We start from the raw sequence: 23965 nt of genomic DNA on the forward strand, positions 1-23965 counted from the left end.
CCATCTGTGTTTTTCCAGAGACAACTTGTCACTGACAGGTCAAATTTCTGACACACGCGCCCGTAGAACCTGTTAATAATTGCACTGTTTAAACAGGGAGCGGCTTCCAACACTCAGCTGCAATGGCACTTTATCGACAACAAACCGCACCAGCTTCAGCTTGTTTTTACTGACTTTCGCTGTCACGTGTCGGGAGGTTAGGCCAATCAACAGCGAGGTCATTTCTCACAGCGTCCAATGGGAAACTGTGCTGTGACATAGAACCGCCCCTCATTAGGTTAGATTGAACTCCGATCTCTGGTCTGTCAAATTATTTAGCTAGTTAGCCGAGATGAGAAGCAAAGGAATGGGGAACAATTGAGTGTTTTTTTTGTGATAATTAAAGTGGGACACACGTTGACACTAATGTAAAAGCACAGTTACAGAACTCCGGCAGACACGGTGAGTAAAATCACAAAGATTGTATACGTGGAACGGCTAGAAGTAAAGGGATAGCGCTAGCGTTGGTCAGATTGTTAGCAACAATAAATGTAACTTTTTAAGCTAGTGATGTAACTTGGTGATTGTTTTTTTAGCTACGTTAGCAGACAGAACTGCGTCTGACTCGTATGGACGTTGCAGTAGCTATAAATGATGTTAGTTTCACTTGCTTTTGATGGCAGTTGGTTAGATTTCCAGCTGTCAGGAAAACCGATATCCGTTTTTCACAAGCTAGCTGTGTAACGCAGCTCCACAGCGTTTGCTAGCATAGCACTGTCAGTAATCAGAAGGCATTACTGAACGTTTTGTAAGAATGTCACGACACGAGTAACATTTGATTGATCTTAATATGTAGACTTCTACTTCTACCCCCCCAGCTTGAACGTGGACAATAATAAAGCGGCGTTAGCACGAAGCTAAACTAAATGCTAACTGAATGTGGATTTGCCCTACATTTGCTTTTTCCCTTTTGTGTCAGTACAACGGTCTGGATTCCATTCTATTACTTACTGCCGCGATGTTTATATTCATGTCAAGTGGAAAAGCGAAGATATTGTTGTTTGCTAGATTAGCCATTGGCTTGTGTGTGTCTGGTCCAAGCTGCAGCAACATTTGTTCAATGTGTTTTCTTGCTGTCACAGCAGCGGATGGCCTGAACAGCACCTGTCGTGGGACTTGCATAAAGAGGACCATCATTTTTGACCCTCTGAGTAATGAACCCCTTCTGGAGCATGTCTGCCAATACAAGTCGTAAGGTAAAGTTGAAATGATGCTCAGCCAGGTTTAACCCTACGGCTTAGCTTAAGTTACACCTTTTTCTAACTAGTGCTCACACAAGTTCACTGGACTGTTGTATTTTAAAGGTTTTCTCAAAGGTCATTTTGCATCATTTGTAAATGGTGTTCTTTGTTTAAAGGGCCAAGGAAAATGCTGATGAATTTAGCTGTCTGTATTAATCAATCGCAGGCTGGTAACCTTTTGTCAGAATCTAGTTAAACACCAGTAGAGCACACATTGTTGCAAGCTTGTTAAGGTACACAGGACCCCAAAGGTTTCTTTAATTTGAGTGTGGCTTCATGTTTTGCTTTTTATTGCAGGAGTTTAGTGAATGTGTAGGCTAGATGTGTTGTGTAACACATTGTTCTGTGACATTCCTAGGATACTTGTAGTCGTCATCACCAATGTTAAATCTGGCTTCTGTACATTCCATAATATTGCTGTGTTTAATACCTGTAGTGAAACTGATGTAATTATTCTAATTTCAATAGTATTGGTAAATTATAGATGCTTCTGTCTAGAACCCATTTCCTCCAAGCCAAATAAGTTTCTCCTCTTCTCCTTTAACTCTTAAGGTTTCCCAGCAGAGACCTGACAATGAGGAACAGAGTGCACATGGGGAGCAAAGAGCCAGCCCAGCGCGGCTTACCTTTGGCAAAAAGCAACTTCCACCTATTCCTAAGAATGCACCCCCCATCACCAAACCCGCATCAATAGGCACCCCAGCCCAGTCGGCCAATGGCACACATGCCTCTTATGGCCCCTTTTACTTAGAGTACTCTCTACTGGCTGAGTTGTAAGTACTGATTTCTCATCAAAGCTTCATATACTTTCCTCTCTTGGATTGACCTGATTCATGATTTGTACAGCACATTGGTGATCAAGCAGAAGCTCCCTGGAATTTATGTCCAACCATCCTACAAATCAGCTCTAAGTAAGAAACCAATCTTTCACATTTCCACTTTTCAAATTCATCCGATCTTCCTGAACTGGCCAAAACTGCATTTAAATAACCTTTCTGTTTACTTTTGTGTTAATGAATCTAATTTGGGTTCACACTTCCTTGTGTTTAGTGTGGTTTGGGGTCATATTCATCAGACATGGCTTGTACCAGGATGGAGTCTTCAAATTCACAGTGTATATTCCAGATAACTATCCAGATGGAGAGTGCCCTGTGAGTAGTGTCACTTCAGACGTATCTGTTGTAGACATGTATTTTTGCATCCATTGTCTGTAATTTTGCTAATTCTGCTTTTTTCCTTTAAACAACAATAGTCACACCCAAGCTTGGTTATCTGGTAGTAAGTAAACAGATATTTTCTTGTTTTGCTACCAGAAATTTGTATTTGACATCCCAGTCTTCCATCCCCTTGTTGACCCCACGTCCGGAGAGCTTGACGTCAGAAGAGCTTTCACTAAATGGAGGTATGCACTCCGGTTTTATTGTGTTGGATTTACAGTTCCCCGAAGAGTGTTCTGCAATGTTCTAATATGATATCGGAACATAACTGAATTTTTGTAATGTGTTTTATTTCTTGCAGACGGAATCACAACCATATTTGGCAGGTCCTCATGTATGCTCGCACAGTTTTCTACAAAATCAGCACCACTGAACCCCTCAACCCAGAGGCAGCTGTGCTGTGAGTATTGTTCTTTCGTAGTAGTTGAACAATTACTATGCCTATAGTGCTTGATGTCAAAGAGAAAATTACTTTTAATTTGTTTCTACAGCAGGAACTGTGCGGGTGTTATCACCAAAACAGATTCTTTAACATGCAGTTGGCATGAAAACTATGTAAATAATTATTCAGTACTTTGCCAACTGAAATATTTATCCCCTTTCAGATATGAAAAAGATGTTCAGTTGTTTAAAAGCAAAGTGGTGGATAGTGTGAGACTATGCAACAGTCATCTTTTTGACCTGCCCAAGATAGATGATCCCTACGCAATAAGGTTGGTCACTGCCCTTGCTTTCCTTCCTCACACATTTTAGAACCTCCACTGCAGATTCAAGGCATTGTCTGGGTCTTGTACTTTATATGATAGTTGAAACTGTTGATTTTTGACACTCACCGTCATTCTTATGTACTGGTCAGTTTTTCCCCATGGAACCCAGCTGTTCATGAAGAAGCAAAGGACAGAATGTTCACACACAAAGTGAGTTTCTTCTCCCATATAATATTTTATACCAAAGGGCTTTATAAAGCTAGAGTGAGAGCTATAAGCACTTTGATTGGTTGAGCTGTTTGGTTACGCAACCACTAATTTGCTTTGTTACCATAGAGGCGGCCTGAGGATCACCACAAGGGGACGCAGGTATCTGGGCTGTCCTGGGTAAAACCTGGATCGACTCAGCCTTTTAGCAAAGATGACAGCCCTCCCCAGAGCTGAACCTGCACCGTTGCAGCCGTGGCCACTAGAGGGAGGCCCAAGCATCAGATGCCACAGTACATTCTTGGCTCATCTGAGCGAGCTCCTTACAACAATTTGGGGAAGTCCATATTAAGTCTTCATGATATTGCTCAGCTTTAACAGCTTTGTATGCATCTCTTCAAGCAGCTTTAGTGTAAGAATACAGGAGTTTATACATAGTGTAAACCGACAATGACGAATGGATGTCTTATACCATCATTTGTTGAAATCAAAGAACTTAGACTAGTGGAGCCATCCAAATTGTTGGGGTGTGTGTTTATATACACAATGCCATGAAAACTATGAGCAAAACAATGTTTGAAGGTTAGTGTAGTGGACTTTAATCTATACCACTCACAGAAGGTTGCTCAGGACTGTTTGTCAGAATGAGGATGTTGTCCGACACGGTTGTGAATGAATCCCCCTAATCATCACTCCCTTAACTCCCAAGTAGTGCACGGCCTCATAGGTTTAATATGTTTATTGGACTTATTTTTCTTTCTGTAAATTTACTGTGTAAACCATTGTCTTACATAGTACTAAAGTAAGCAGGAAGTACAGTTTTAAATAAGTAAGCTAATTTTATTTTGTCTGAATTTTAAACCCTTTTGAATGTTTTATGTACCTTTCGGTTATTAAAGTCTTGGTGTGTAAATAATGCTGTGGTAAGGTTTGGCTTTAAGAGACCTCTGCGTCAGTCCTCGGTTGGTTTTACGGGTTTTGGTTTGCTTTTCCTCCCAGGTGATTTTTCATTTCTTGCATACCTTTTTTTTCTTCAAGTCAAAAAACTCAGTGTGAGTTCTCACTTGTTGCACTGTTTTAAACCGGTAAGACTACAGTATATATTTTGCTAAGATTCAGTCATTAACTAGTTTGTGACTGACACAAACCTGAGAGTAGATCACCTTTAAGATGCACTCTTTGTGATAATACCTTTTAAAGGCCTCAACGTCGTTGACCCATATGGTAGATGGATAACCCTGGTCCTAGTCCCACCATTCCTACACTTACAGCTTCTGATTGGCTGAACACTCGTGTCCAGGTAATCAGCAGCAGGTAGGGCTAGGAATGTTAAATCAGTATAAATATGAATATGCAATATTCAACAAAGAATGTGGAAGAACTGTTGTTTTGTCACTAATGGATATGGTGCTGACACATTTCTAACCTCTCTGAAAGGAAAGGGAATCCCAGCATAGATCACACACTGCTGTTCTAAATCCTCAAACGTGTGACTTTAACATGTTCTGTATGGAACCATTCCTGCTCATATTTGTGAGTGACATTACTACATAGCTGACATGAGATTTTTACGCTTTCCTCTGAAATTAATAAAACTATAAAATGTTAAGCTGTACTTGGTGGGTTTTTTTCCTTCTCAAATTTACCAAAAATGCTTGCTTGGTTTGTTTGATTACATCTGTTCGTACCTTTTACTCTTTAAAGTTAATATAATTGCCAGCCAGAAGGTCAACATTGATGGCAACATCCAGTATTGGAAATAATGTTGAAAAGTTCCACAGTTCCACAGCTACTTCACGTTTATCATCAGAGGTATTCTTCTTAAAAGGTTAGATCTATTTAAACATATTTGGCGATTGTCAATCATTCAAGGGGGTATGTTGACAGAGTCATAAGGCACGAGTACCTCCAAAAATTCACAAAGCGTTTTTATTCGAAATTGCTGTAAAGGCTACTAAAGCCCTTCAAGCCTAACTGGGGCACCTGTATTTCCCTTGACTGGCCACCAGAGGGCGCTGTGTGTCTATAGTGCACGAGCAGCTCTCACGCGTCCCTCATGTTTGCGTTTAGAAGAGACTCCGGTCCATGTGCGAAAGTAAAACCTCTTCCTATTGGCGTTGACGTCACCGCGGCCATCTTGTGCGCGCTATCAACATGGGGTTTTTACGAATAATTGCCTGAATTTTTCGACCAGCCTCTAACACTGATTGCGGCGGCACACTCTTCAAAGTACTACCGCCTTCGAAACCGGCTCAAATGTTACGCCGAAAAGTTAAAATGCGGCACATTGCCAACGGTCCAATCACAGGCGAGGTCACTAATATGCAAATAGGGCGTTATCACGGTCACGTCAGCAGCGGCAGTAGATCCGCTGTACCGGGGTCGGCGGCAGGAGTGCAAGTAACAACACAGCAACAACTTCGCCGATAACACTCTCTGTGTATTGACGCCTGGCGTGGCGCTTTAAGTGTTCGTCCCAGGTAAGCGATAACACTTCTTCGACGCGTTTCAGCGGCGCGCGTCGGGCTCGAGGGGTCCGCTCCATTCAGGCTGTCAGCTTGTGACAGCGAGGCTCGCCTCAGCTGTCTGATGACACACCGCCGCGCGCCCGGCAGACGCGCGGCTGCGGCGACTTGTAAAACTAGTCCGCTTTACTTTCGCCGAAGTTCGCACGTAGGACGGCGAACGCCGCCGCACTTCCTCGCAGCTCGTCCGGCACCGACGAATGGGGGACCTACGCGGTAAAGTAGTCCCCGGTTGCTTCTGGTCATCGTGGTCCTGAACTGACAGCGACGAGCCCGGCTCAGCGAGCTCCGCACCTAAAGGCGGACGCGCTGACCGCGCGCGCCGCCGCCGACTACGTCCCTACTTATTATTTAAGAAATGAAAACGAAACTCCGTTGCGAATCACAAACTAGTTTTCTCGCCACGGGCAACGTCGCTGTCGACCTCCCTATCTATACATCTACCCACCCATCCATCCATCTCCGGCCTCCTCCCCCCGCTTCCCCTCCTCCCCCTCCTCCCCATCCTCTTCTTCAGCGAAGAAACGTCACGAGTCACGACACCTTTTGAATCCTGAGGTTTCCAAAAGTGGGGCTCGGCTGGGAGCACGTGCGCCCAGGCTCAGCAGCAGCAGCAGCAGCAGCCCGGGGCTAACAGTCGCTATCTAACCTCATATGTCCCACGTGCATCCATTTGGTTTCCACTCATTTTTTTTTTCTCGAAGTAGCGCGACACTTTGCCGCCCCGGTGGCTTATGAGACGCCGCTGTCGCGGCAGCTGAAGCCATTGCTGTGTGAAGATGAAGAGGATGCTGGCGACTTCGAGCGTGCGGCCGGCGTCCGTCTCCTAAAAAAAGTAAGGCGTTTGAGCGAAGCTTTTCGAGCGCGAGGCACGCCAAATGTCGCCCGTGGCGAACGCAGAACTGACTTTCTTTTTTTTGGGGGGGGGGGGGGCAACGTGGCCAACTTTTAGCGATTCATTGTTCGCGCCGCCGCCGCGGTTCTGAGGTCCTCGTAGCTGCTACTTGTTGGTCTGATGCTGCCTGGCTGAGGTGCGCAGAAGTGGCCATTTGTATGACCTCGGTGCAGCCTCAATGGCGACCTCGGAGCAGTTATGTGCGCAGTTGTTATTGATATTAAGCCCGACTTGCACGTGGCCGGGCGGTGTTTACGGCGTCACGGTTGCGGGGGGAAACAGCTGGAGGACGGAGGGCGGCGGAGGCTCCGTGGAGGGACCAGATGGTGCGTTTAAAGGCTAGCCGTCGCTGGGCTAGCAGGCTCGGGGAAATAACGCATCGATCCGGGGCACACGGGTCCGGCTGTAAGCGAGTGGTTGTTCAAACACGCTGCACTTGAGTTGAGAGGACACATAATGCTTTTTTTTTTTAATCAGGATTAGCGGTTTAAATAGTCAATATTGTTTCTTTATCTGAGCTGTTAACTAAACATGACGCTTGGTGCGCATATCCGCAACAAGAGAGCATCTGCCACAGCACCTTTCAGGACTGGTCTGAGATAAGGTCAATGTGTTAATTTATTGTGGATACTTCACTACCAAAGGTGAAGTAAAAATGTGTGCGCATCATGGAGCTCTGTTACTTTCACACCGGAACAAAAGAAAAGTTTATTAGATTCTATAAGGGCGCTAACGTCCTGATGACAGGAACCTGTCAGCTAAAGCAGGGTGTCCATTTGGAGATGGGTTAATTGTCACTAAAGTATGAAGTTGCATTTTTCTTAAACTGCTGTGGGCCTAAACTGTGGCCCAGGGTCACATTTTTTCCTTAAGTGCTCGCTTAGGTGGACAAACGAGTAATTAGCATGTTGCCTAATATGCATGAAGGCACGCACATATATATTAAGAAATGAGCAGCCCAGCCTGACCTCACACACACACACAAGCACACACACACCCTTGGCTAAAAACAGGTGGGGCTTCATGCCTTGGAACGCATTTTTATTAGGACCTGTTGACTGTCGTTAGTGGGCAGAGTGGTAAGGTAGCTTTATGGTTTCGGCCCAGTAAGACGGTCCACTTCTGCAAACCAGTTGACTTGTTTGGTTTTTAAATTGCAGGTTTGACTCGGGTTTAAAGCTTTTCACGATAAACACTTCTGTGCCATGTGCTGGATGGATTGTTGGATAAAATACATATAGATATATATATATTAGCTGTGAGTTAGGTTTCATGCTCCTAGCAGTGTTGTTGCTAAAACCGAATATATTACTAAAAAAAGCTACACGAATTTTAATACTGCAATACAGCTCTAGAACTGAATTTAAGTCTAATTGATTGGGCTAAACTCTCATTCTCATACATCAAATAAACACAGTCAGTGCCAGAGCACCTTGTTCTTTTTAGGTGTATTTGTTAACTAATATGACTCCTAAACCACTCCAAGAAATATTTAATGTTCATTCATTAGAAGTCTAAAAGATTAGGATGAAATGGGCTGAGGAAGATCCATTTTTCTGCAAGATACCTTTTGCTTTAACACAAATCTCATTTTTGGGGTAACCACTTACCGGTATTTTTGTATCTATATATCTGTATATTTACATTGGAATTAAATTCTCTCGTTCTCAGAAGATACTGAAAGGATGCATGTGCTTAATTGTGCCTGTGCACATAGCAAGTCAGCATATAATGACTGTCCTAGGTAAGCATCTGTCATCTTCCGCTGGTCTGTGGTTGCAGAATACACACACACACACACGCGCGCACACACGGACCTCATATGCCTCTGTCCCTAGCTGTTGAAATTCTATCAGCTGTCTGCACCTCCCACGCATTCTGCAGCAGCGGGGTAGGCAGCTTCATTGGTTGTGGGGGTGGGGGTTGAGGTGCGTTTGTGTGTGTTAAAGCAGAGGGGGTTATAGGAAGAGGCACCTGCTGGTGGCTAGCGGTTGGTTTACACCAGTTGCTTTCCTACACACATTAAAGGCCACGTTGACATCTAGTCCCACTTTCCCCCAGACCTTTTTGACGTAGCTGTTACCTGGCTTTGCCTTTACGTCACCGGCTTGTCTCATCATTTCATTCGTGGGGGAAATGTGTTGTAATATTTCCTCTCTCCATTCTTTTACAGGGACACAATGTAATGGATGTGCTATAGGTCCTGACTAAGCGAGGCTCATTGGTACCAGCTTGGATTAAGTGGCGTTCCAAAGGTTCTAGTGACCGTCCAGCCTCTGCCATGGACTTCTTTGATGACACCCTCTTTGCTGGAGGTTTGGAAGGGCTGGATGAGGATGGCTTCTCCTCAGCACCCTCGCTTGTGGATGAGCTAAACCTTACTTCTGTGTATGATCCCCTTCAAGTGGAGCCTTTAGTCCCTGAGAAGCATCAAGGGATTATGGCACCAGTTTCTACCCATCAAGCCATGCCCACTTACAGTCAGCAGATGGGCCATTACATTGGCATGAAGGCACATGATCCTGTGGGGCAGGCCTTTCCTGGTTCTGGGGGTGCAAGCAGTGGAAATGGTGGCATGATGACACAGCAGCATGGACAGTACCACAACGCCGCCATTACTCAAGTACCTCAGTCCAACGGGCTGTTCTGTAACAGTGGCAGTCCAATGTGGGGCAACCAAGACCAGAATGGTAATATGTTCCACAATATATCGCAGCAGCAGCTTTGTCATCAGCCGCAGCAACAACTGCACAGTAGCAGACAACTTCACGTTGGACAACAGCAAGCACAGCAGCACCAACACCACCTTTCCCATCACCAACAACAAGAGCAACACCACAGAATCAGACAGCAGCAGCAGCAGCAGCTGCAACAACAGCAAAGTCATCACCAACAGCTGTTGAACCAGCACCCACAAATGAATCCACAGACGATGTCGCTGCAGCAACAGCCACATCACAATTTCTCCTTTCACCAGGAAAGACACGCTCAGCAGCAGGCTCAGCACCAACTACCCGTAGGAGGACCAAGGTTTCATTCAAGTGCTCTACCAAATAAGTCTTATCTAGATGGCCACAATGCTTCACTCGGCGGGGCTTGCTTACAACAGCAGCAGCAGGGAAGCTACCACTTAACTAGAGGGGGGCAGGCCTTCTCTGGAGCTCAGCCAGAGGACCCCAACCTGCCTTTCTCCATGCATTCATCATCTATGGTTCACGCCCTGCCCACTTGCTCAGTCAGTTCTGGCGCTGCTTACCCACCAGCCCAGTTCCCAGCCTACCCTGGAGAGCCAGAAATACCCAGACTCGGTCAGAAGTCCTTGTCCTCTTCCTCATTGTCTAGACCCACCTCCACCACTTCCCCTCTCACTCCAAAAATGCCAGAGCTCTCAGGGACAACATGTCAGTTTCCACCTACGGCAGTTATGCGTCAGCAGCACAGTAGGATTCCCGTTAGCCAGGAAGAGGAATGTCCTTTTCTACCGTGTTCTGGCGAAACCCAAGGCAAGCCGTCTCAGATGTTTGGTGAATCGATGAGCTGCTACAGCATGGCCAGCCAACTGCCCTCTGAGCATCCTCAGAGCTGTGGGGCCATCAACACTAATGGATACCCTGGTTTGGGAGATGGTTTCCTGTCGGCCGAGGATCAAGATAGAGACTTGGAGAACCTGGAGCCTCCTGACCTCCTGCCTGACCTACTGCCCCAGCTGGAGGCTGCCCTCAGCCAGCATGATGGCTCCAACTGCTCCTGGACCAGTTCCAGCCAGGACAGGGGGCATGAGCAGAAGCCACCACCTGTTCTGTACAAGGAAGAAAAGGTAATACCTTACTGTTTTAGTATAACCTGTGTGCAGGAACCTTGATTGATAGGCGGACACAAATTAGATGGAATCAAAAGCGCATCATCTGTGCATTGCCAATGGAGAGCATTTATTTGCTGACACACATGGGAATATGTGTTTTTCCTGGTATGGTACAGAAGCCAGCCACTCATGTAATGTTTAACTGGCTATCCCAGATAGAACATGTGCTTGACTGGTAGAAGCTGCAATCCGTGGTGGAGTGGGGGAAGGTGGAGAGGCGGTACCTAGGGCCTTCTGAAAATGATAATGGTCATTCCACCCCAGCCTGTCTATCTGGCCGACAGCAGGTCAGGTCTGATTAGGCTAAGAGTGGCAGGAGTGTCTTCAGGACTTAGCTGTAAGCATACTTAGGGCTATATCAAGATGTGGGTCAGGGCAAGCCAGAGGCACTTGTACACGGCCTCGCTGGAGTGTGGGGGAGGTTGCATGCTGTTGTGGTAGCTGCCACAGTTTCTGTGCATGTGTGTGCGCGCATGCACACGTGTGACAGAGCCGGCAGGAGGAAAACAGCGGTGAAGGAGAGTGGTTAGCACTTGAAAGAGGGGGAGGGTGTTCGGAGGAGAGCGGTAGCTCATGGAAAAAGCAGAGCTTAGGAAAGAGAGGGAGAGAAAGAGACAGAGGAAGAGCATGACGGAGAGGAGCGGAGGGGGAGGTTAGGAGAATGCATTAGCTGGCTGTAACAGGCTTCAGGCGGTTCCTAGACCTCAGTTGCCTTGTAACTTAGCAGCATCCACGCAGCCTCCCGGCCCGTGAGTGACACATGACCAGCATCAAAAGCGGCAGACGCCTCATCTCGGACGGCGCACAAAGGAGAAAGACGTGAATTTCAACGCATTCAGGCTCCTTGTGCAAAACGCTTTCGTTAGCTTTTCATGTAAACCGCGTTACTGACGGTTGAGCATCTAGTTAAAGGCAACATTATCTCAATTTAAGCGCATGCAGAGGTTGAAAATTCGCATTGGTTTCATAAGAGCACTTGTGGTGGTCCTGGTCCTCTCCTGACAGCGCGCTGCCGTTTTCACTGAGAACACAGAAGCGTTGTTTGACATATTCTTAACAAGCCTGCATGTTCAGGCTCTGCACTCCGCCCATGTGGCGAACACATGATGGGTTCCATTTTTCAGTAATGGTCTAAATGACTCGTCCTCGCTGCCACAAAACCGTAACGTCGCCTCCTCTGAAACCAAACTTGCGCCCGTGAGACAAAACGCAACCGGTCTGACGAGCGCTGCCTCAGCTCTGAACCGAGGAGAAGCAACAGGCACTGACAAAAACGGGTGGTCTGCCCAAAGCAGAGCTCGTCCTCTCAGGCTATTTGTCCGTCTGTAAAGGACCTTGATTGAAATGGGGCCTCAGCCATATGAAGCAGCCTCTCCCTGTCTGTGTCAACATCCAGCCCTGTGTTGATGCTTATAGGCTGACTGTGCTATTCATGTGCACCGATGTGTGAATACCCTGCTGATGGTGTGTTTGCTGAGCAGACATCAGAGGATGGCTGCCCACTGTTCACTCCCCCGCGGTGAATGTGGCTAATTAGGATTTGGATGGTTGTAATGGTCAGCTGGAGCTGTGATGAGCACCGATGGTTCAAGAGGTTGGGTTGCTGTATTAAGATTAAAACTGGTATGGGGCCCGGGTGCAAAGTTAAATGAATGGATGTGCGTTGAACTCTGGTACTGGGGCCTTGTAGTGGAAGCGTACAGGCTTCAGACATGTTAGCGAGACCCTTCAGAGCCGAAGTGTTTTTGATTTGTGTAGTCACCGTGTAGTTTTTGTCCTACCGTGCGTTTTAAGAACACGTTGGCCAACGCAAAAAAAAAGAACACACTGGCCAAGCACACACTCCACTGGTTAATTATTTTCTTGGTTTTTTGTTTGATTTTGGACATGTGCAGTTCTCCAGACAGCTAATGCGTGCGTGCGTGCGTGTGTGGATGCTACATTGCTAAATGCTAAAAGCAGTTTCAAACACAAACAAGAACGTTCGCAGCCTCTCTACCAGGCTACTGAATCTGCCTAGTGGCATCTAAAGACGTTCAGACAACGTCAGGTTTCCCCTGTGCTGAAACATTTACTGTAAACTACTGTAGCTGTTGCAAATTTACACATACCGATGCGTGAATTCGAGGAAAGTCACCCAGTATTGCGCTGTATCAGTGGCTCTACTGCTGAATAAAGATGGAGGCTGTGTCAGCCACTACAGGGACATTGGCAGGAACACTGAGCAGGTGCCTCCTCAGTCACTGCCCGCGTCACTGCTGCAGATTTATTATCTGACTGGATGTGTGTGTGCGTATGCCAGAGGGAGAGACGCAGACATGCTAGCTTTGCTGCTTACTGACCTTTCTGAGGGTTATATAACTGCGGAGCGGACTGGGCCGGCATTGCCATAATCAGCTCTGAAACCTGACACTGTGCATCGCCCCAGCCCTCACCCCACCACCCGCAAACGTCGCACACACATGCTCAGTTTCTGCACACTTGCCCACACATACACACCCCTGGGGAAACCTGCTGGAGCCACATGGTGATTGGCTGTCTTGTTCACACACTTTCTGTGATCTCGCTCTGTCGTGCACGCTCCCTCTCCGTTCCCACCCAGCCTCATCGACCTGTCTGTTCTGGAGGCCTTCCAGAGAAGGGTGGGGAATAAGTAAGGGTCAGAGGTAAACAGGAAGTCACGTGGTCCTTCCTGTAGGCAGAAGGGGCGGGCACAGGGGAGGGCCTGTCAGACGACATGGAGGGAGGAGGGAGTTGCACTTGGGTTGAGTGTGTGAGGAGCATGAGGGACCGTTGCCAGGCCAAACTGCACAGTAGGTCTGAATTGAAAGTATACTGTCCTGTTGTGTCCCTATCCTGTGTTTTCTGCCTTCTACTGATTATATGGCTTTGAATGTTTTTTTTTTTTCCCCTCTGTGATTGGTGACTGTTGTTGTTGCTCTACTCAGCAGTCAAATGTGGTGTGTGTGTGTGTGAGAGAGAGAGACATAGAGAGAAAAAGAAATGCAAGGCTTTTTGGACGTGACGTGACCTCCTGAACTCCTGTTCGTGTCATGTTGACCTTTTGACCGAGTGGAAAAACTGCGCAGTTAGACTATTACAGCATCTCTGGTCATAGGAAACCTTCAAAAAGTAATGGCATAAAAATTGCTTGTACATTAGCCTCTAACACAAGATGTGACTGGATAACGACCCCTTGCCCTTGTGTTTAACAGTCATATTGCTTGTTCTTGTTGTAGGAAGCAGCAGCCCTGTGAGAAAACCATTGAGTAAAATATCTTCATTTCAAGCAACGCTTGAATAAAACTTACTGGCATGTGCCTCGTTAAAGTTGTTCTGTTCCCGTTGTTACACTTCCAGCTACTGTATAATTCTCTGTACCTTTTTTAGTTTGACTTTGACAGAAGGTAATATGAGTTATATTGTCCCCATAGACGGCTGTTGGCTCACTGGTTACTGATTTGTAAGTTCAGCAAACAGGTTTGTCAGTAGGAAGCCATTAGTTTGTTACCATGGGCACCACGTGTTGTAAGGCAAGACCGGTGTTGTGTTTTACAAAACTTAATTTCTGTTGACAAGCAGTTCGACTATTCTTCAATATACTAATTGGTATGTCGTTTATGCATCATTCACTGAGACGTGAATCTTACATGAACGCTCATGTGAATGTAATGTAACTTGGAAATTTCAGTCATTTCAAGAGCATTAGTGCATCTCGTTTCTATAATACTGTACTGTGTTTTTTTTTTAGGTGTTGCTGTAATTCAGTAGTTTGCTAGTGCAGCGTTGGTGAATTCTATGCCTATTCCTTCTGCAAGACCATGTTCCCACACATTTAGAAGAAGCTGTGTTGGTGACTTAACAGTAAGTTTTTACTATGAGAATTTCCTGTCGCAGTAGTGTCACATCGCAGACAGAAGGACCTGGGTTTCAATCCTGAGCTCAGACATGCAGTTAGGTTAATGGGTGAGTGCTTGACTGTCTGACTGACTCCAGCGTGTACCCAGCTTTTTTTTTTTTTTTTTTTTTTTTTTTAATTATTTCAAGTTCCAAAAGACAAAATGAAAAAATGTTTTTCCAGAGAACTAATAGCAAACTGTGATGACAGTCATGGTGCCTGCAGGTTAACTATGAATCGGGTCTTGCTCATGAACGCATGCGAGTCGTTGCCTCTGTGTGTATGGTCCTCTTTACGCAGGCATCGGCCCTGCTTTCCCTTTGCACCGGCTTAATAATGGAGCAGCTGTAAAGGTCTGGCATTAAGCCCCTCGCTGGATTCCCTGCACATCATCCATCCCTCGCTCTCTCCCTGCCTCTGCTTTCCTCGCCCGCTGTCTCTCTAGCGCTGCCTTTTGCATCCTAAGGGACCACCTCTCAGTTCCACTCTTCAGTTTGCACCGATGTTCCCGTTAATGAATAGCATCATCCAGCTTGCTTGTTTTGCACATTTTGGCTTCACTTCGCTGCCTGTTGTCCGACCTGCTGTGCCATCTCTGATTCACAGAGACACACATCATTACTTGCAACAACCTTTTATCAAAGGCCAGCTTCAAAGGAGAAACTTCATGATTGCATATATGACATCATCAAGTATGCGCACAGTACCTTGTGTTGAAGATGCCAGACACATTCCTCTGGGGCAAATTAATTATTCTGCACCTGCAAAACTGAGACTTCCACGTCTGTTTTATTATTTAAGAGTATTTGTTTTCATATAAATGCTCTTTTAATGTAAATAATCTGCAGTCAGGAAAGACAATAAACCAGTGTAGTCTGATGATCATTGTTGCTGTTTTTCTATGCTCCAGTTATACCTTTTGATGGGTACAATGCTAGCAGCCCTATTCAGGTACTAATTGTGAAGGGTGTCCTTGTAGATGAATGTATTCCCTCTTGGATTGTACTTGCCAGAATGCACAGTCCATCTCTTAAAATATTATCATCATCCTGCTGAGTGACTCACTGCCCTCTGAGCCGACACTTAAAGATGCAAGAAGGGCCTCGGTCAAAATCAATTCCTTCTCTTCCTAGTCAGTGGGCCTGATTGACACACAGCCAGCCTGAGGCTATACTTGGTATTCTGCAGAACACTGAAACCATCATCAATCAACTCTATTTATTATTTGTTGGAGTCTGAGAGAAGATGAAAGGTGAGCTGAGACACAAAATGGGCCACAAGGTGTTTGTTGCTGTGATATTTATTCATTTGTAATTTAAAGGTCTGTAGTAATTTTTTAATACTTGCTGACATTTCTAAAAAAAAATATTTCACTTGATTTCAGAAATCTTACTGTAGAGGAACATAGTAGTTAGGAGTAGCAATTGAAGTACTTGCGTCAGAATAGTGTAGAAGCCTAGAAGTCCTATTGTTTGGGTTGCTGCTCTGCTAATGTACCATTTCAATCATGTACCATAAAGCCTCTTGTCAGCAGCAGGAATCGCTGATAAAAAAAAAATAGAGAGGGCGTTATAGGACTACATAACGGCTAATATTGGTAGGGCGTCACTTGAGAACAGCTGGGCTGTAGTGACGCATGCTTGCCATAGCAGAAACAGTGACTTAATTTTTTTTAACCTGGTATAAATATATCATGTATGTTGAACAGTGCGTGTGTAGGATAGGAGAAACTTTGCTTTTCTTTTAGATCATTGTCCATTTGACTGTGTTTGCATGTGTTTACTATAAATATCTCAGAAAGATGTGCACAAATGCACACAAGGAATTCAGGTTTATCTTCAGTGGCCAATAATTTCAGCCTTACTTCCTCTTTTACCATCCTGAGCTTGTATGTTTATATAAGATTTCAATTCAAGACCAGATAATATTAGAGCTGATACAAGAGCAACTACCTAAATCAAAAACGGTCTTCATTTCTTTTAACCTGCTCTTATAGCAGTGCTGTTTTCTTTCAGTGTGCAAGCAATAGTCTAGTGGTAACCAGTTTGTGACTTACATTGGAATCTCCATTTAGCTGTGTCTTATTTTTAGTCAATGGTGACTATTTCATTTAGTTTTAAAATGAAACGCACCATGGTGGTAGGTTTCAGTTGTCAAGTAATTTGTAGTTTAACGTGTTCCTTTGTAGCTGCTGTCTTGATGCAGCTAGAGATTGTTAATGGAAGAGGATAGCCTCCTCTGACTCACCTGCGCAGGTCTTTGTTAAGTGTTTCCTCTTCGCTGTCTTACTGTAAAGGCTCTTAAAGTAAGGCATGTCAGTTATGTGCACCTTCGCTGTGTCTGCTTCATGTTCAGTTAGCATTTGCTGTAGGGTCAAATCTTGAGAGATGGTGGATTAGATCAACACGCACCAAACATCAGCTGAGAAACTGCTTCTAAACTAAGAATGGCACCAGAATCAATTCCTCCTTGTTTAATATAGGTGATTGTGTCATTTGAAGGCGAAAGCATTGTTAAAGATAAAACACAGATATTGCTTGATTAACAAATCCACAGAACACCCAGCATATTAGCTGTACAGAGGCTACTGCAGTGCTTTTGTAGTTAACATGCACACGTCCTCTTGTTTCTCTTTGATCACTTGTATCACCTGCACATTAAGGCTGGGCGGTCACGCTAGGGGCCAGAGTGCAGTAATGATGCCTGTAGCAGCTCCTCTAGAGGGCACTCTCCTCAGCTGAGCCACTGTTATTCTTGGCCCTGAATAGGGAGTCATTAATGCGTGGTGCTGTATTTAATTGGTTGAGGAAGCATTGCTGTGCATCATGTCTGCTTTCATTTATCAGGCCTGTGGCTGCTGCCTTTTGTTTTTTTTTCTCTCCACACCTAACAGAACCACGAGTATAGAACTTGTTAGACTAAAGCATCTGTGATCATTTTTATGATCACTAGTTAAGCTTTGTTTCAAAATTTAAAAAATAAAGCAGACATCAGTTAAGATTTGAGGTCAATGAGATGTTATACAGATGTGGAAACTTGACTTTTTTTTATTCTGCTTTTCATATACATTTAAAATTTTATGACCTCTTTCTTTACTTTCTTTAATATACATAGTTATTTTTAATTCTGTATTCTGCATGGATTCGGTAGGAAAAGATCAATTTCAGTGACAGAATGCAGCAGTCCTGCACAGCCGTGTAGATTAGGTGCTTTGCTAATCACTTATTGATTTGGGTTCTACATCGTGTTGCAGCTGACTCTTAAGTGTAGGTTGTCAGACCCCCACAAATCAATTGTGAACCTGTAGAAAGTGCAGGTCTTCGTATAATGATGTTCACTAATTTTAAATGAGAGGATACATACAAGAAGCTGACTTTATTATGATTGTATACATATTGTTGCAACATTGTTTTTGTGAGAGACTATGAGATATTGGACATCACTGTAAAATCTTTATTAAATGGAAAATATGTGATAAGGGTTAAACATGGTATTCCAGAAAAATGTGGGAAAACAATTTGTTTTTTTCATTTCATAAATGATATAAAATGCAGCTTGTACATCATTTTGTGTTTAGTGTGTTTAAGGGAGATATGCAAACACGTATTCATGCAAAATGCTTATACTTAAATAATAATTATCAAACCTAAGCATCGTCTGTAGTGTTAAAAACAAGGGATCCGATTTTTTTAGTCATTTGGATGAATCTGGTCACGGATTTCTTGCTACAGATGCTGATGCACCGCTGGGTGCTCGTGGGTCGCCCTCGAGCCGTTCTCGGTCCTCGCGTTGCTAGCTTTCAGTTCTCATTTCCATAATGGTGAGTTATTTGAGACTCTCACGGTGGCGCAGGCAAGAAATGAGAGCAGCGGTGCACTAATACGGCCTCTTTTGATGAGGAAGTAATGGAGTGTTCAGAGACAGACACCTGTGCCTCTGCAGACCCACACACACTCATGCATACATTTTTTTTTTTCCGCTTGCCTTCTTTCACCAGCTCTTACTCCCCTCCCCTTCCTCCGCTCTCCTCCTCCTCCCTCATATGTCCTCCAACCAAGCCACTCCCCCCACAGAGCTGCTAGCCTTGTTTGCATATTAACCGTTTAGTTGCCAGAAAGCAGTGGCTTCATGCCATGTGACTGCTGAAGCATGTGTAACATGCACACGTCTTTGCTTTATGTTCATTTTCCTTTCTTTATTTTTTTTAATGTGCAAAAATGAGAGATTTTTAAAAATATATCAAATATTACTAAGCACAGGCCACGAGGAGGCCTTTTGAAATTTTACATCATGTAGATAATTGCCTGCTTTTTCTCTGGGCAGAACATGCCATAGTGAGTCTAGTGGGTGACACTGCTTTGTTTACATTTTGACAGCGGAGACTATCAAGACTAGTTTTGAACCCTTTAAGGGGTCATGTGCCTTTCCATAAGTTTTAACTCCCATCGGATTGTCCGGGCGCTCTGATTGGCTGCATTTTCCCAGTGGGTATTACCTGGCTCTGGTTCAGCTTCCAGTGAACATGCGGTGTGCTTTAAAGTCCAAACTCCAAGGTCTCGGCCTGGCAGGAGGCTCTGGTGCCACTTTCTTGGAAAGCACAGCAATTGTTATGCAAGCATGGCAGCAAATGTTGTGCGAGATGTTCAAATGAAGACCCTGTGCTGGTGGTTCTCCCACCTTAGAACCCACCGCTGCCCTCCTCCCTACTCGTGCATACATTCACACGCCTAATAACACTGTCCACACCATAACATTTGGTCAGTATGAGTTTATTTAGGTTGGAGATGCAATGTGCAAAGCCATATTGTGTTACATCCCACAGACATTCACCCACATGTTTCACACCATATTGCAATAAACTTACAACAAATAGTGTTAGCTTCTTCTTGCTGCAGAGTTTTCTTATATTTGCCCATTTCTTTAAGTCTGGTCTATTGACCATTACCTGTCAAAAGAAATGTAGTAGGCAAATCACATTTCAAAAAAGTCTAAGCTTTTCTGTATATTACTGTGTTACGTTCATAGACGCAGCGGATAATCCTCTGTGCTTCTGCCTTTTAGCATCTGATGGGTGCTTCTAGTCTGGCCAGTTCTCTTAATCTTAAGTATGTGGTTGGTGATGCTGGTTTACCTGGACACCTGTCAAATACCAGTGTTTTTACGTAGAAAGCCTGTGTGACTGAACACCAAGTGGTGGTTCCAGAGCCGGTCAGGTATGCGTCAGTAACGCAGGTCTGACCCAGTGGTGCAGTGCACTGTACCTGGCCCCCGGCCAGTCATGTGTCTCTGAATAATTCCCGATACCATGTGCCAGCCGGTGCACATGGCCTCTGTACGGCGCTGACGCCGAGGCAAGACTAGCTTGCATTGCTAAGATCTATTCTGGAAGAAGGAGGTTGTGTGCCTTGAGCACATTTCTGCTTCCGTCTTGATTGTGTCGTAGAAAAGTGACCAGGCTGTGACCCTGTATGTGCATGAATTCACCACTGGAGACGGGTGTGTAGGCTGCTGATGTGTCCGGTGTTTATTAAGTACAGAGTGTGCTGGTCTCGGCTATGTCTTCGTCTGTTCAGAATAGATTCTTAGTTTTACTAGAGTTCGTTTCTGCATGTTTTCTGAACCTACACAATGACTGGAACTACAGTTTGGACGCGTGGGGTAAAATTTTAGTACTTCAGGGGTTAAGTTGTGAACGTTAATGTAATAACTGCTAGCACCATCTGCTGGCCTACTTCCTTACAAAGAGAGAGAGAGAGAGAGTGAGTGAGCGAGAGAGAGAGAGAGAAACGAGTCTGGGTTTTAACGACATCTCTAATATTCATGCTGATGCATTTTGCTGCTTTGTGCTTTCATTTTCCACCGCTCTGCCTGCCAGAGTCTCGAGCTCGCCGCGCGCCCCGGCCAGGGAACGGGAACGGGAAGGGCATCAAGGGAGAACGAGGAGAACGGCAAGGGGGGAAAAAGGAGGAAAAAACTGCCAGCCGGACGAGCGGGCGAGCAGAAACAAAAGGCTTTTTGTGTGTAATAAAAGGAGTAACCTACCTTTCCAGACTGGTGGCGGAGGCGAGGAGAGGCGCAGAAGGGGACTCGGCAGAGCGGGAAGAGCAGGGAAGGACGCGGAATACGAGGGAGAGCGCTCGGAAAGTCATTGAGAGCGCACGCGAGAGGCAGGCGGAAAGCGGAATCAATGAGAGGGGAGGAGAGAGGAGGCAGGGGAAGGTAACTCTGACACACGCTCGGAGAGAGAGTGAGGGAGACTCGGGTGAAGCAGGACAACGGCGGAGCGGCACGCAGCAGCAGAATGAGAGCTTCCTGGACTGCCACGCACCTCCTCTACCGCCCACAGCGCTGCTCCCTCATCGCCCTGTGAAGAGACAAACGAGGGTGAGGGAGCGGGCGAGCGAGAGAGAGAGAGCGCTCACATGCACTCCTCTTGAGCCCTGCCTGCTGGGGGAGGAGGAGACGAACGGCTCCAGCGCTCTTCCAGTGCCTGCGGAGAGGAGCTGACCGGGGAGGAGGAGGGGAGGCCAACGAGGAGCGAGGGAGGGGAGGGGGGGGACGCGCGGCGGCGGCTCGAGGAAGCGCGAGCGAAAACGCCAGTGTAAAAAGGGGGGAAAAGAGTGAGTCCGTTGGCGAGAGAGAAAAGCGTGAGTGAGCAACGGAGAGAGAGAGAGAAGAACCCCGGCGAAAGGGCAAGGCTTTTGTTAGCCAGTTGGAGAGGGGGAGGAAAGAGGAAGGAGGAAAAAAAAACACCATGTCTACAGTGAAGAGGCCAAGAGGAAGGGTAAGTGAGCTGCTCAGAGAGCTGCGAGGGAGGAGGGAAGAGGGGGGAGGAGGAGGAGGGGCCGGCAGGAACTGAACAACCTCCTCTGCTACTGGCTCATGCTGCACTGCCGCCATCTTGAACTCATTGCTGCTTTTTTTTTTTTTCCTCCTCTCCTTCATACTCATTTGCTGCGTTAGACCTTTATCAAGGCACTCTCCCGTTACAGCGTTGGGGTCTCTCCACCCGCCGCCTGTCGGCCCCCGACTCCGCTTTGACTTTCTGCAAACTACGCTGTAGTTTGGCCACAGCATCGGTGTGTGTGTGTGTGTGTCCTGTGAGTTGAGCCCTGTCAGTCTCACTACATGTGGAAACGAGAGGCAGAGCCAGCCGGCCCAAATGGAGCTTACGCTACCTTTTTTCATGAGCCGTAATGGTCCTCACCTTTTCCGTGTGACTTCGTGCTGTTAAGGAGATTGCATTCGCTGCAGCGCTGGCAGGCTGTAATTTCAGTTATTTATAGACATATTACAGCTGCAGTGCTCTCAGTTTTGGTGCATTTTTATCCTTTCACTTATTCTCACTCTCCTCTTTGACAGACGCCTTTTATCATATTTTTCTTGCTCCCGCTTTAACGTACCTTCATCTTCTTCCGCTCTTGAGCATTACTTTCACCCCCCCCCCCCCCGCTCGTTTTTTTTTTTGCCATCAACTTGAATGAGAACATTCCAGCGTGATCCAGTAAATTTCTAATAGCCTCAGCAGCCTTGCACACGTGAAAATCATAATGCAGCTTGTGTGTGTGTGTGATGTTGTTGTTGTTTTTTTTTTTTTTTTTTTTATCCTCTTCTTTCCAAAGGACTCTCTCGTTATTCAAATCCCTCTCCCCACTTTGTTGGTGAGGTTCAGGCTAATTCTCTTTATTTAGCTGTCCGTGTGGGGAGTAAAAAAAACGAATCGAGCAGGCGCGCCTGGGCCATGGAGGCATACGCAACACATTTTTAGATTAGGTCATCCATTTATGGGTTCCCTCTTCTCTGGGCTCAAGGCCCACCACGAGATGCCTGTGTAGGCATAACCGCAATCACGCCATCTATTATTCACGTATTATCATGTATCAGGCAGGCTGGATTATTTATGTCCGCGAGGCTCACTGTAACCGGCTACACTGAGCCAGTGTTTAGCCCATCTGTGAATAGCTCATTCCACCTACAGGAATTTTATTTGTAGACTTTTGCAGCCCTCTCCACTTGACCTCAATGAAGTCTTAAAGGATGAGTTTTGAGTTTTCTTTTGCTGAATGGCCACTGGTATTTACATAAGACACTGAGGGTTTGTGTGAACATCATGTAGGGTGAGACCGGTACATCCCAGCATCTGTGATGGGGGCAGCAACAAGCTCTGCTGTCACTGGTTCATGCAGCCTTCATGCTTGTGTTTTTCTAAATGAGCGAGAGATGAGATGAGATGTTGGCTCACAGCACAGCATATTGTCGTTCCATAAAGGTTTTGCAGGAGTATATTATGTTTCGCGTCTAGTGGCTGCTCGTCACAGAAGGCCACTGTTATCGGTAAACATTAGGGCACATTGAGCATGCGGATGATTGCGCGTTGTTTAATATGGGGTTCCCAGATATTTTGCCACAGGGAGCAGACTCGTGTCTAACTATTTGTGGCTAAGCTGCACTTACAGGTGATTAGTCAGTAAACGTAGCATCTGAATACCTGTATGTTCGCCCTGATTAAAATTTACCTTTTACTAAAATAAATCAAAGGCCACATTTGTGTTGCTAGTTCCTTGTACAGCACATATAACACGGTTGAAAGAGCATTCTAACCATTATGATACTAAATCTACATTTGTATTTGTTTTTCTTTTAGCCTCGAAAGAACGCTAATGGTCCTGGCAGCCAGATACGGGTCCTCAGCCCCCCTATGAAGAGCAGCTCATCGTCCTCTTCCTCCTCATCGTCCTCTTCATCCTCATCTAGCTCTTCATCAGAGAAGAGGACGCCACGGAGGACGCATCAACAGATGGAGTCAACTCTGCACGACAAGCAGGAGAAGGCCAATAGGATAATATCAGAGGCTATTGCTAAAGCCCAGCAGCGCGGGGAGAAGAACATCCCTCGAGTTATGAGCCCGGAGAGCTTCCCCAGCTCTTCCTCACAGTACAAGACCCATCGCGATTGTGAGCACAAAGGAAATGGGAAAGCACGGCCCAAAGAGAAGGCGTGTAGGAAGGCTTGCATTGTCCCCTCATCTAAGTCCAAACAGAAGTCCAAGATCGGGTATGTATGATTATTTTAAATCGTTCTACAACCATTCACAATTAGTTTGAGGCAGAGCAGCAGCGAGAACAATTTGCCATTTGATTTTTATTAAACGTAACCTCTAAATAATTCAGCATATAGAGTTTATTAAATGTGGTTTCAATTAGGTGATTTTAAAGTGTATCATACTTAGAACCCAGTGTTTGTCATTATGATGTTTATTATAACAAACATCGCAATATGATCCCTAATAGTCATAATTAGGTATTATCGTTAAATTAAGCGTCTCTACTTTGAAGTCAGGCTGTGACTGATTGTAAAGGACACATCCGTGTTTT

General features: G+C 45.6%; 2 protein-coding genes and 1 long non-coding RNA gene across 11 annotated transcripts in view; 2 read left to right on the plus strand and 1 right to left on the minus strand.

Moving 5' to 3' along the window:
• The first annotated feature begins 270 nt into the window (after positions 1–270).
• Positions 271–5020, plus strand: aktip (akt interacting protein). Of its 2 annotated transcripts, none has more exons than XM_029145135.3 (10): positions 271–441; positions 1122–1235; positions 1833–2053; positions 2127–2191; positions 2331–2431; positions 2594–2682; positions 2799–2897; positions 3103–3210; positions 3354–3414; positions 3541–5020. In XM_029145135.3, the coding sequence occupies exons 2-10, from the start codon at positions 1194–1196 to the stop codon at positions 3646–3648; spliced, it is 894 nt and encodes a 297-aa protein (XP_029000968.1). In that variant the 5' UTR covers positions 271–441; positions 1122–1193; the 3' UTR covers positions 3649–5020. The 2 variants fall into 2 exon arrangements, with proteins under 2 accessions (XP_029000968.1, XP_029000969.1); XM_029145136.3 differs by having other exon boundaries at positions 1125–1235.
• A 712-nt stretch (positions 5021–5732) lies between these two features.
• The window catches only part of chd9 (chromodomain helicase DNA binding protein 9), a 53068-nt gene continuing 34835 nt past the window's right edge, over positions 5733–23965 (plus strand). For 6 of the 8 annotated variants that reach the window (XM_029145265.3, XM_029145269.3, XM_029145268.3 and 3 more), the window contains exons 1-3: positions 5733–5891; positions 9005–10648; positions 23236–23645. In XM_029145265.3, the coding sequence (XP_029001098.1) occupies positions 9113–10648; positions 23236–23645 (1946 nt within the window). In that variant the 5' untranslated portion in view covers positions 5733–5891; positions 9005–9112. Of the gene's footprint in view, positions 5892–6495; positions 6772–9004; positions 10649–21082; positions 21376–23235; positions 23646–23965 lie in introns of those variants that run through there. The other 2 variants (XM_029145267.3, XM_029145273.3) reach the window with 2 other exon arrangements.
• LOC121202134 (uncharacterized) lies at positions 19345–20771 on the minus strand. The gene is made up of 2 exons (XR_005897486.2): positions 20634–20771; positions 19345–19536 (listed from the first exon to the last, which is right to left on the minus strand). It is a non-coding gene; the product is annotated as an uncharacterized LOC121202134 (long non-coding RNA).

This window comes from Betta splendens, chromosome 3, assembly GCF_900634795.4.
Source record: "Betta splendens chromosome 3, fBetSpl5.4, whole genome shotgun sequence".
NCBI lineage: Eukaryota > Metazoa > Chordata > Actinopteri > Anabantiformes > Osphronemidae > Betta > Betta splendens.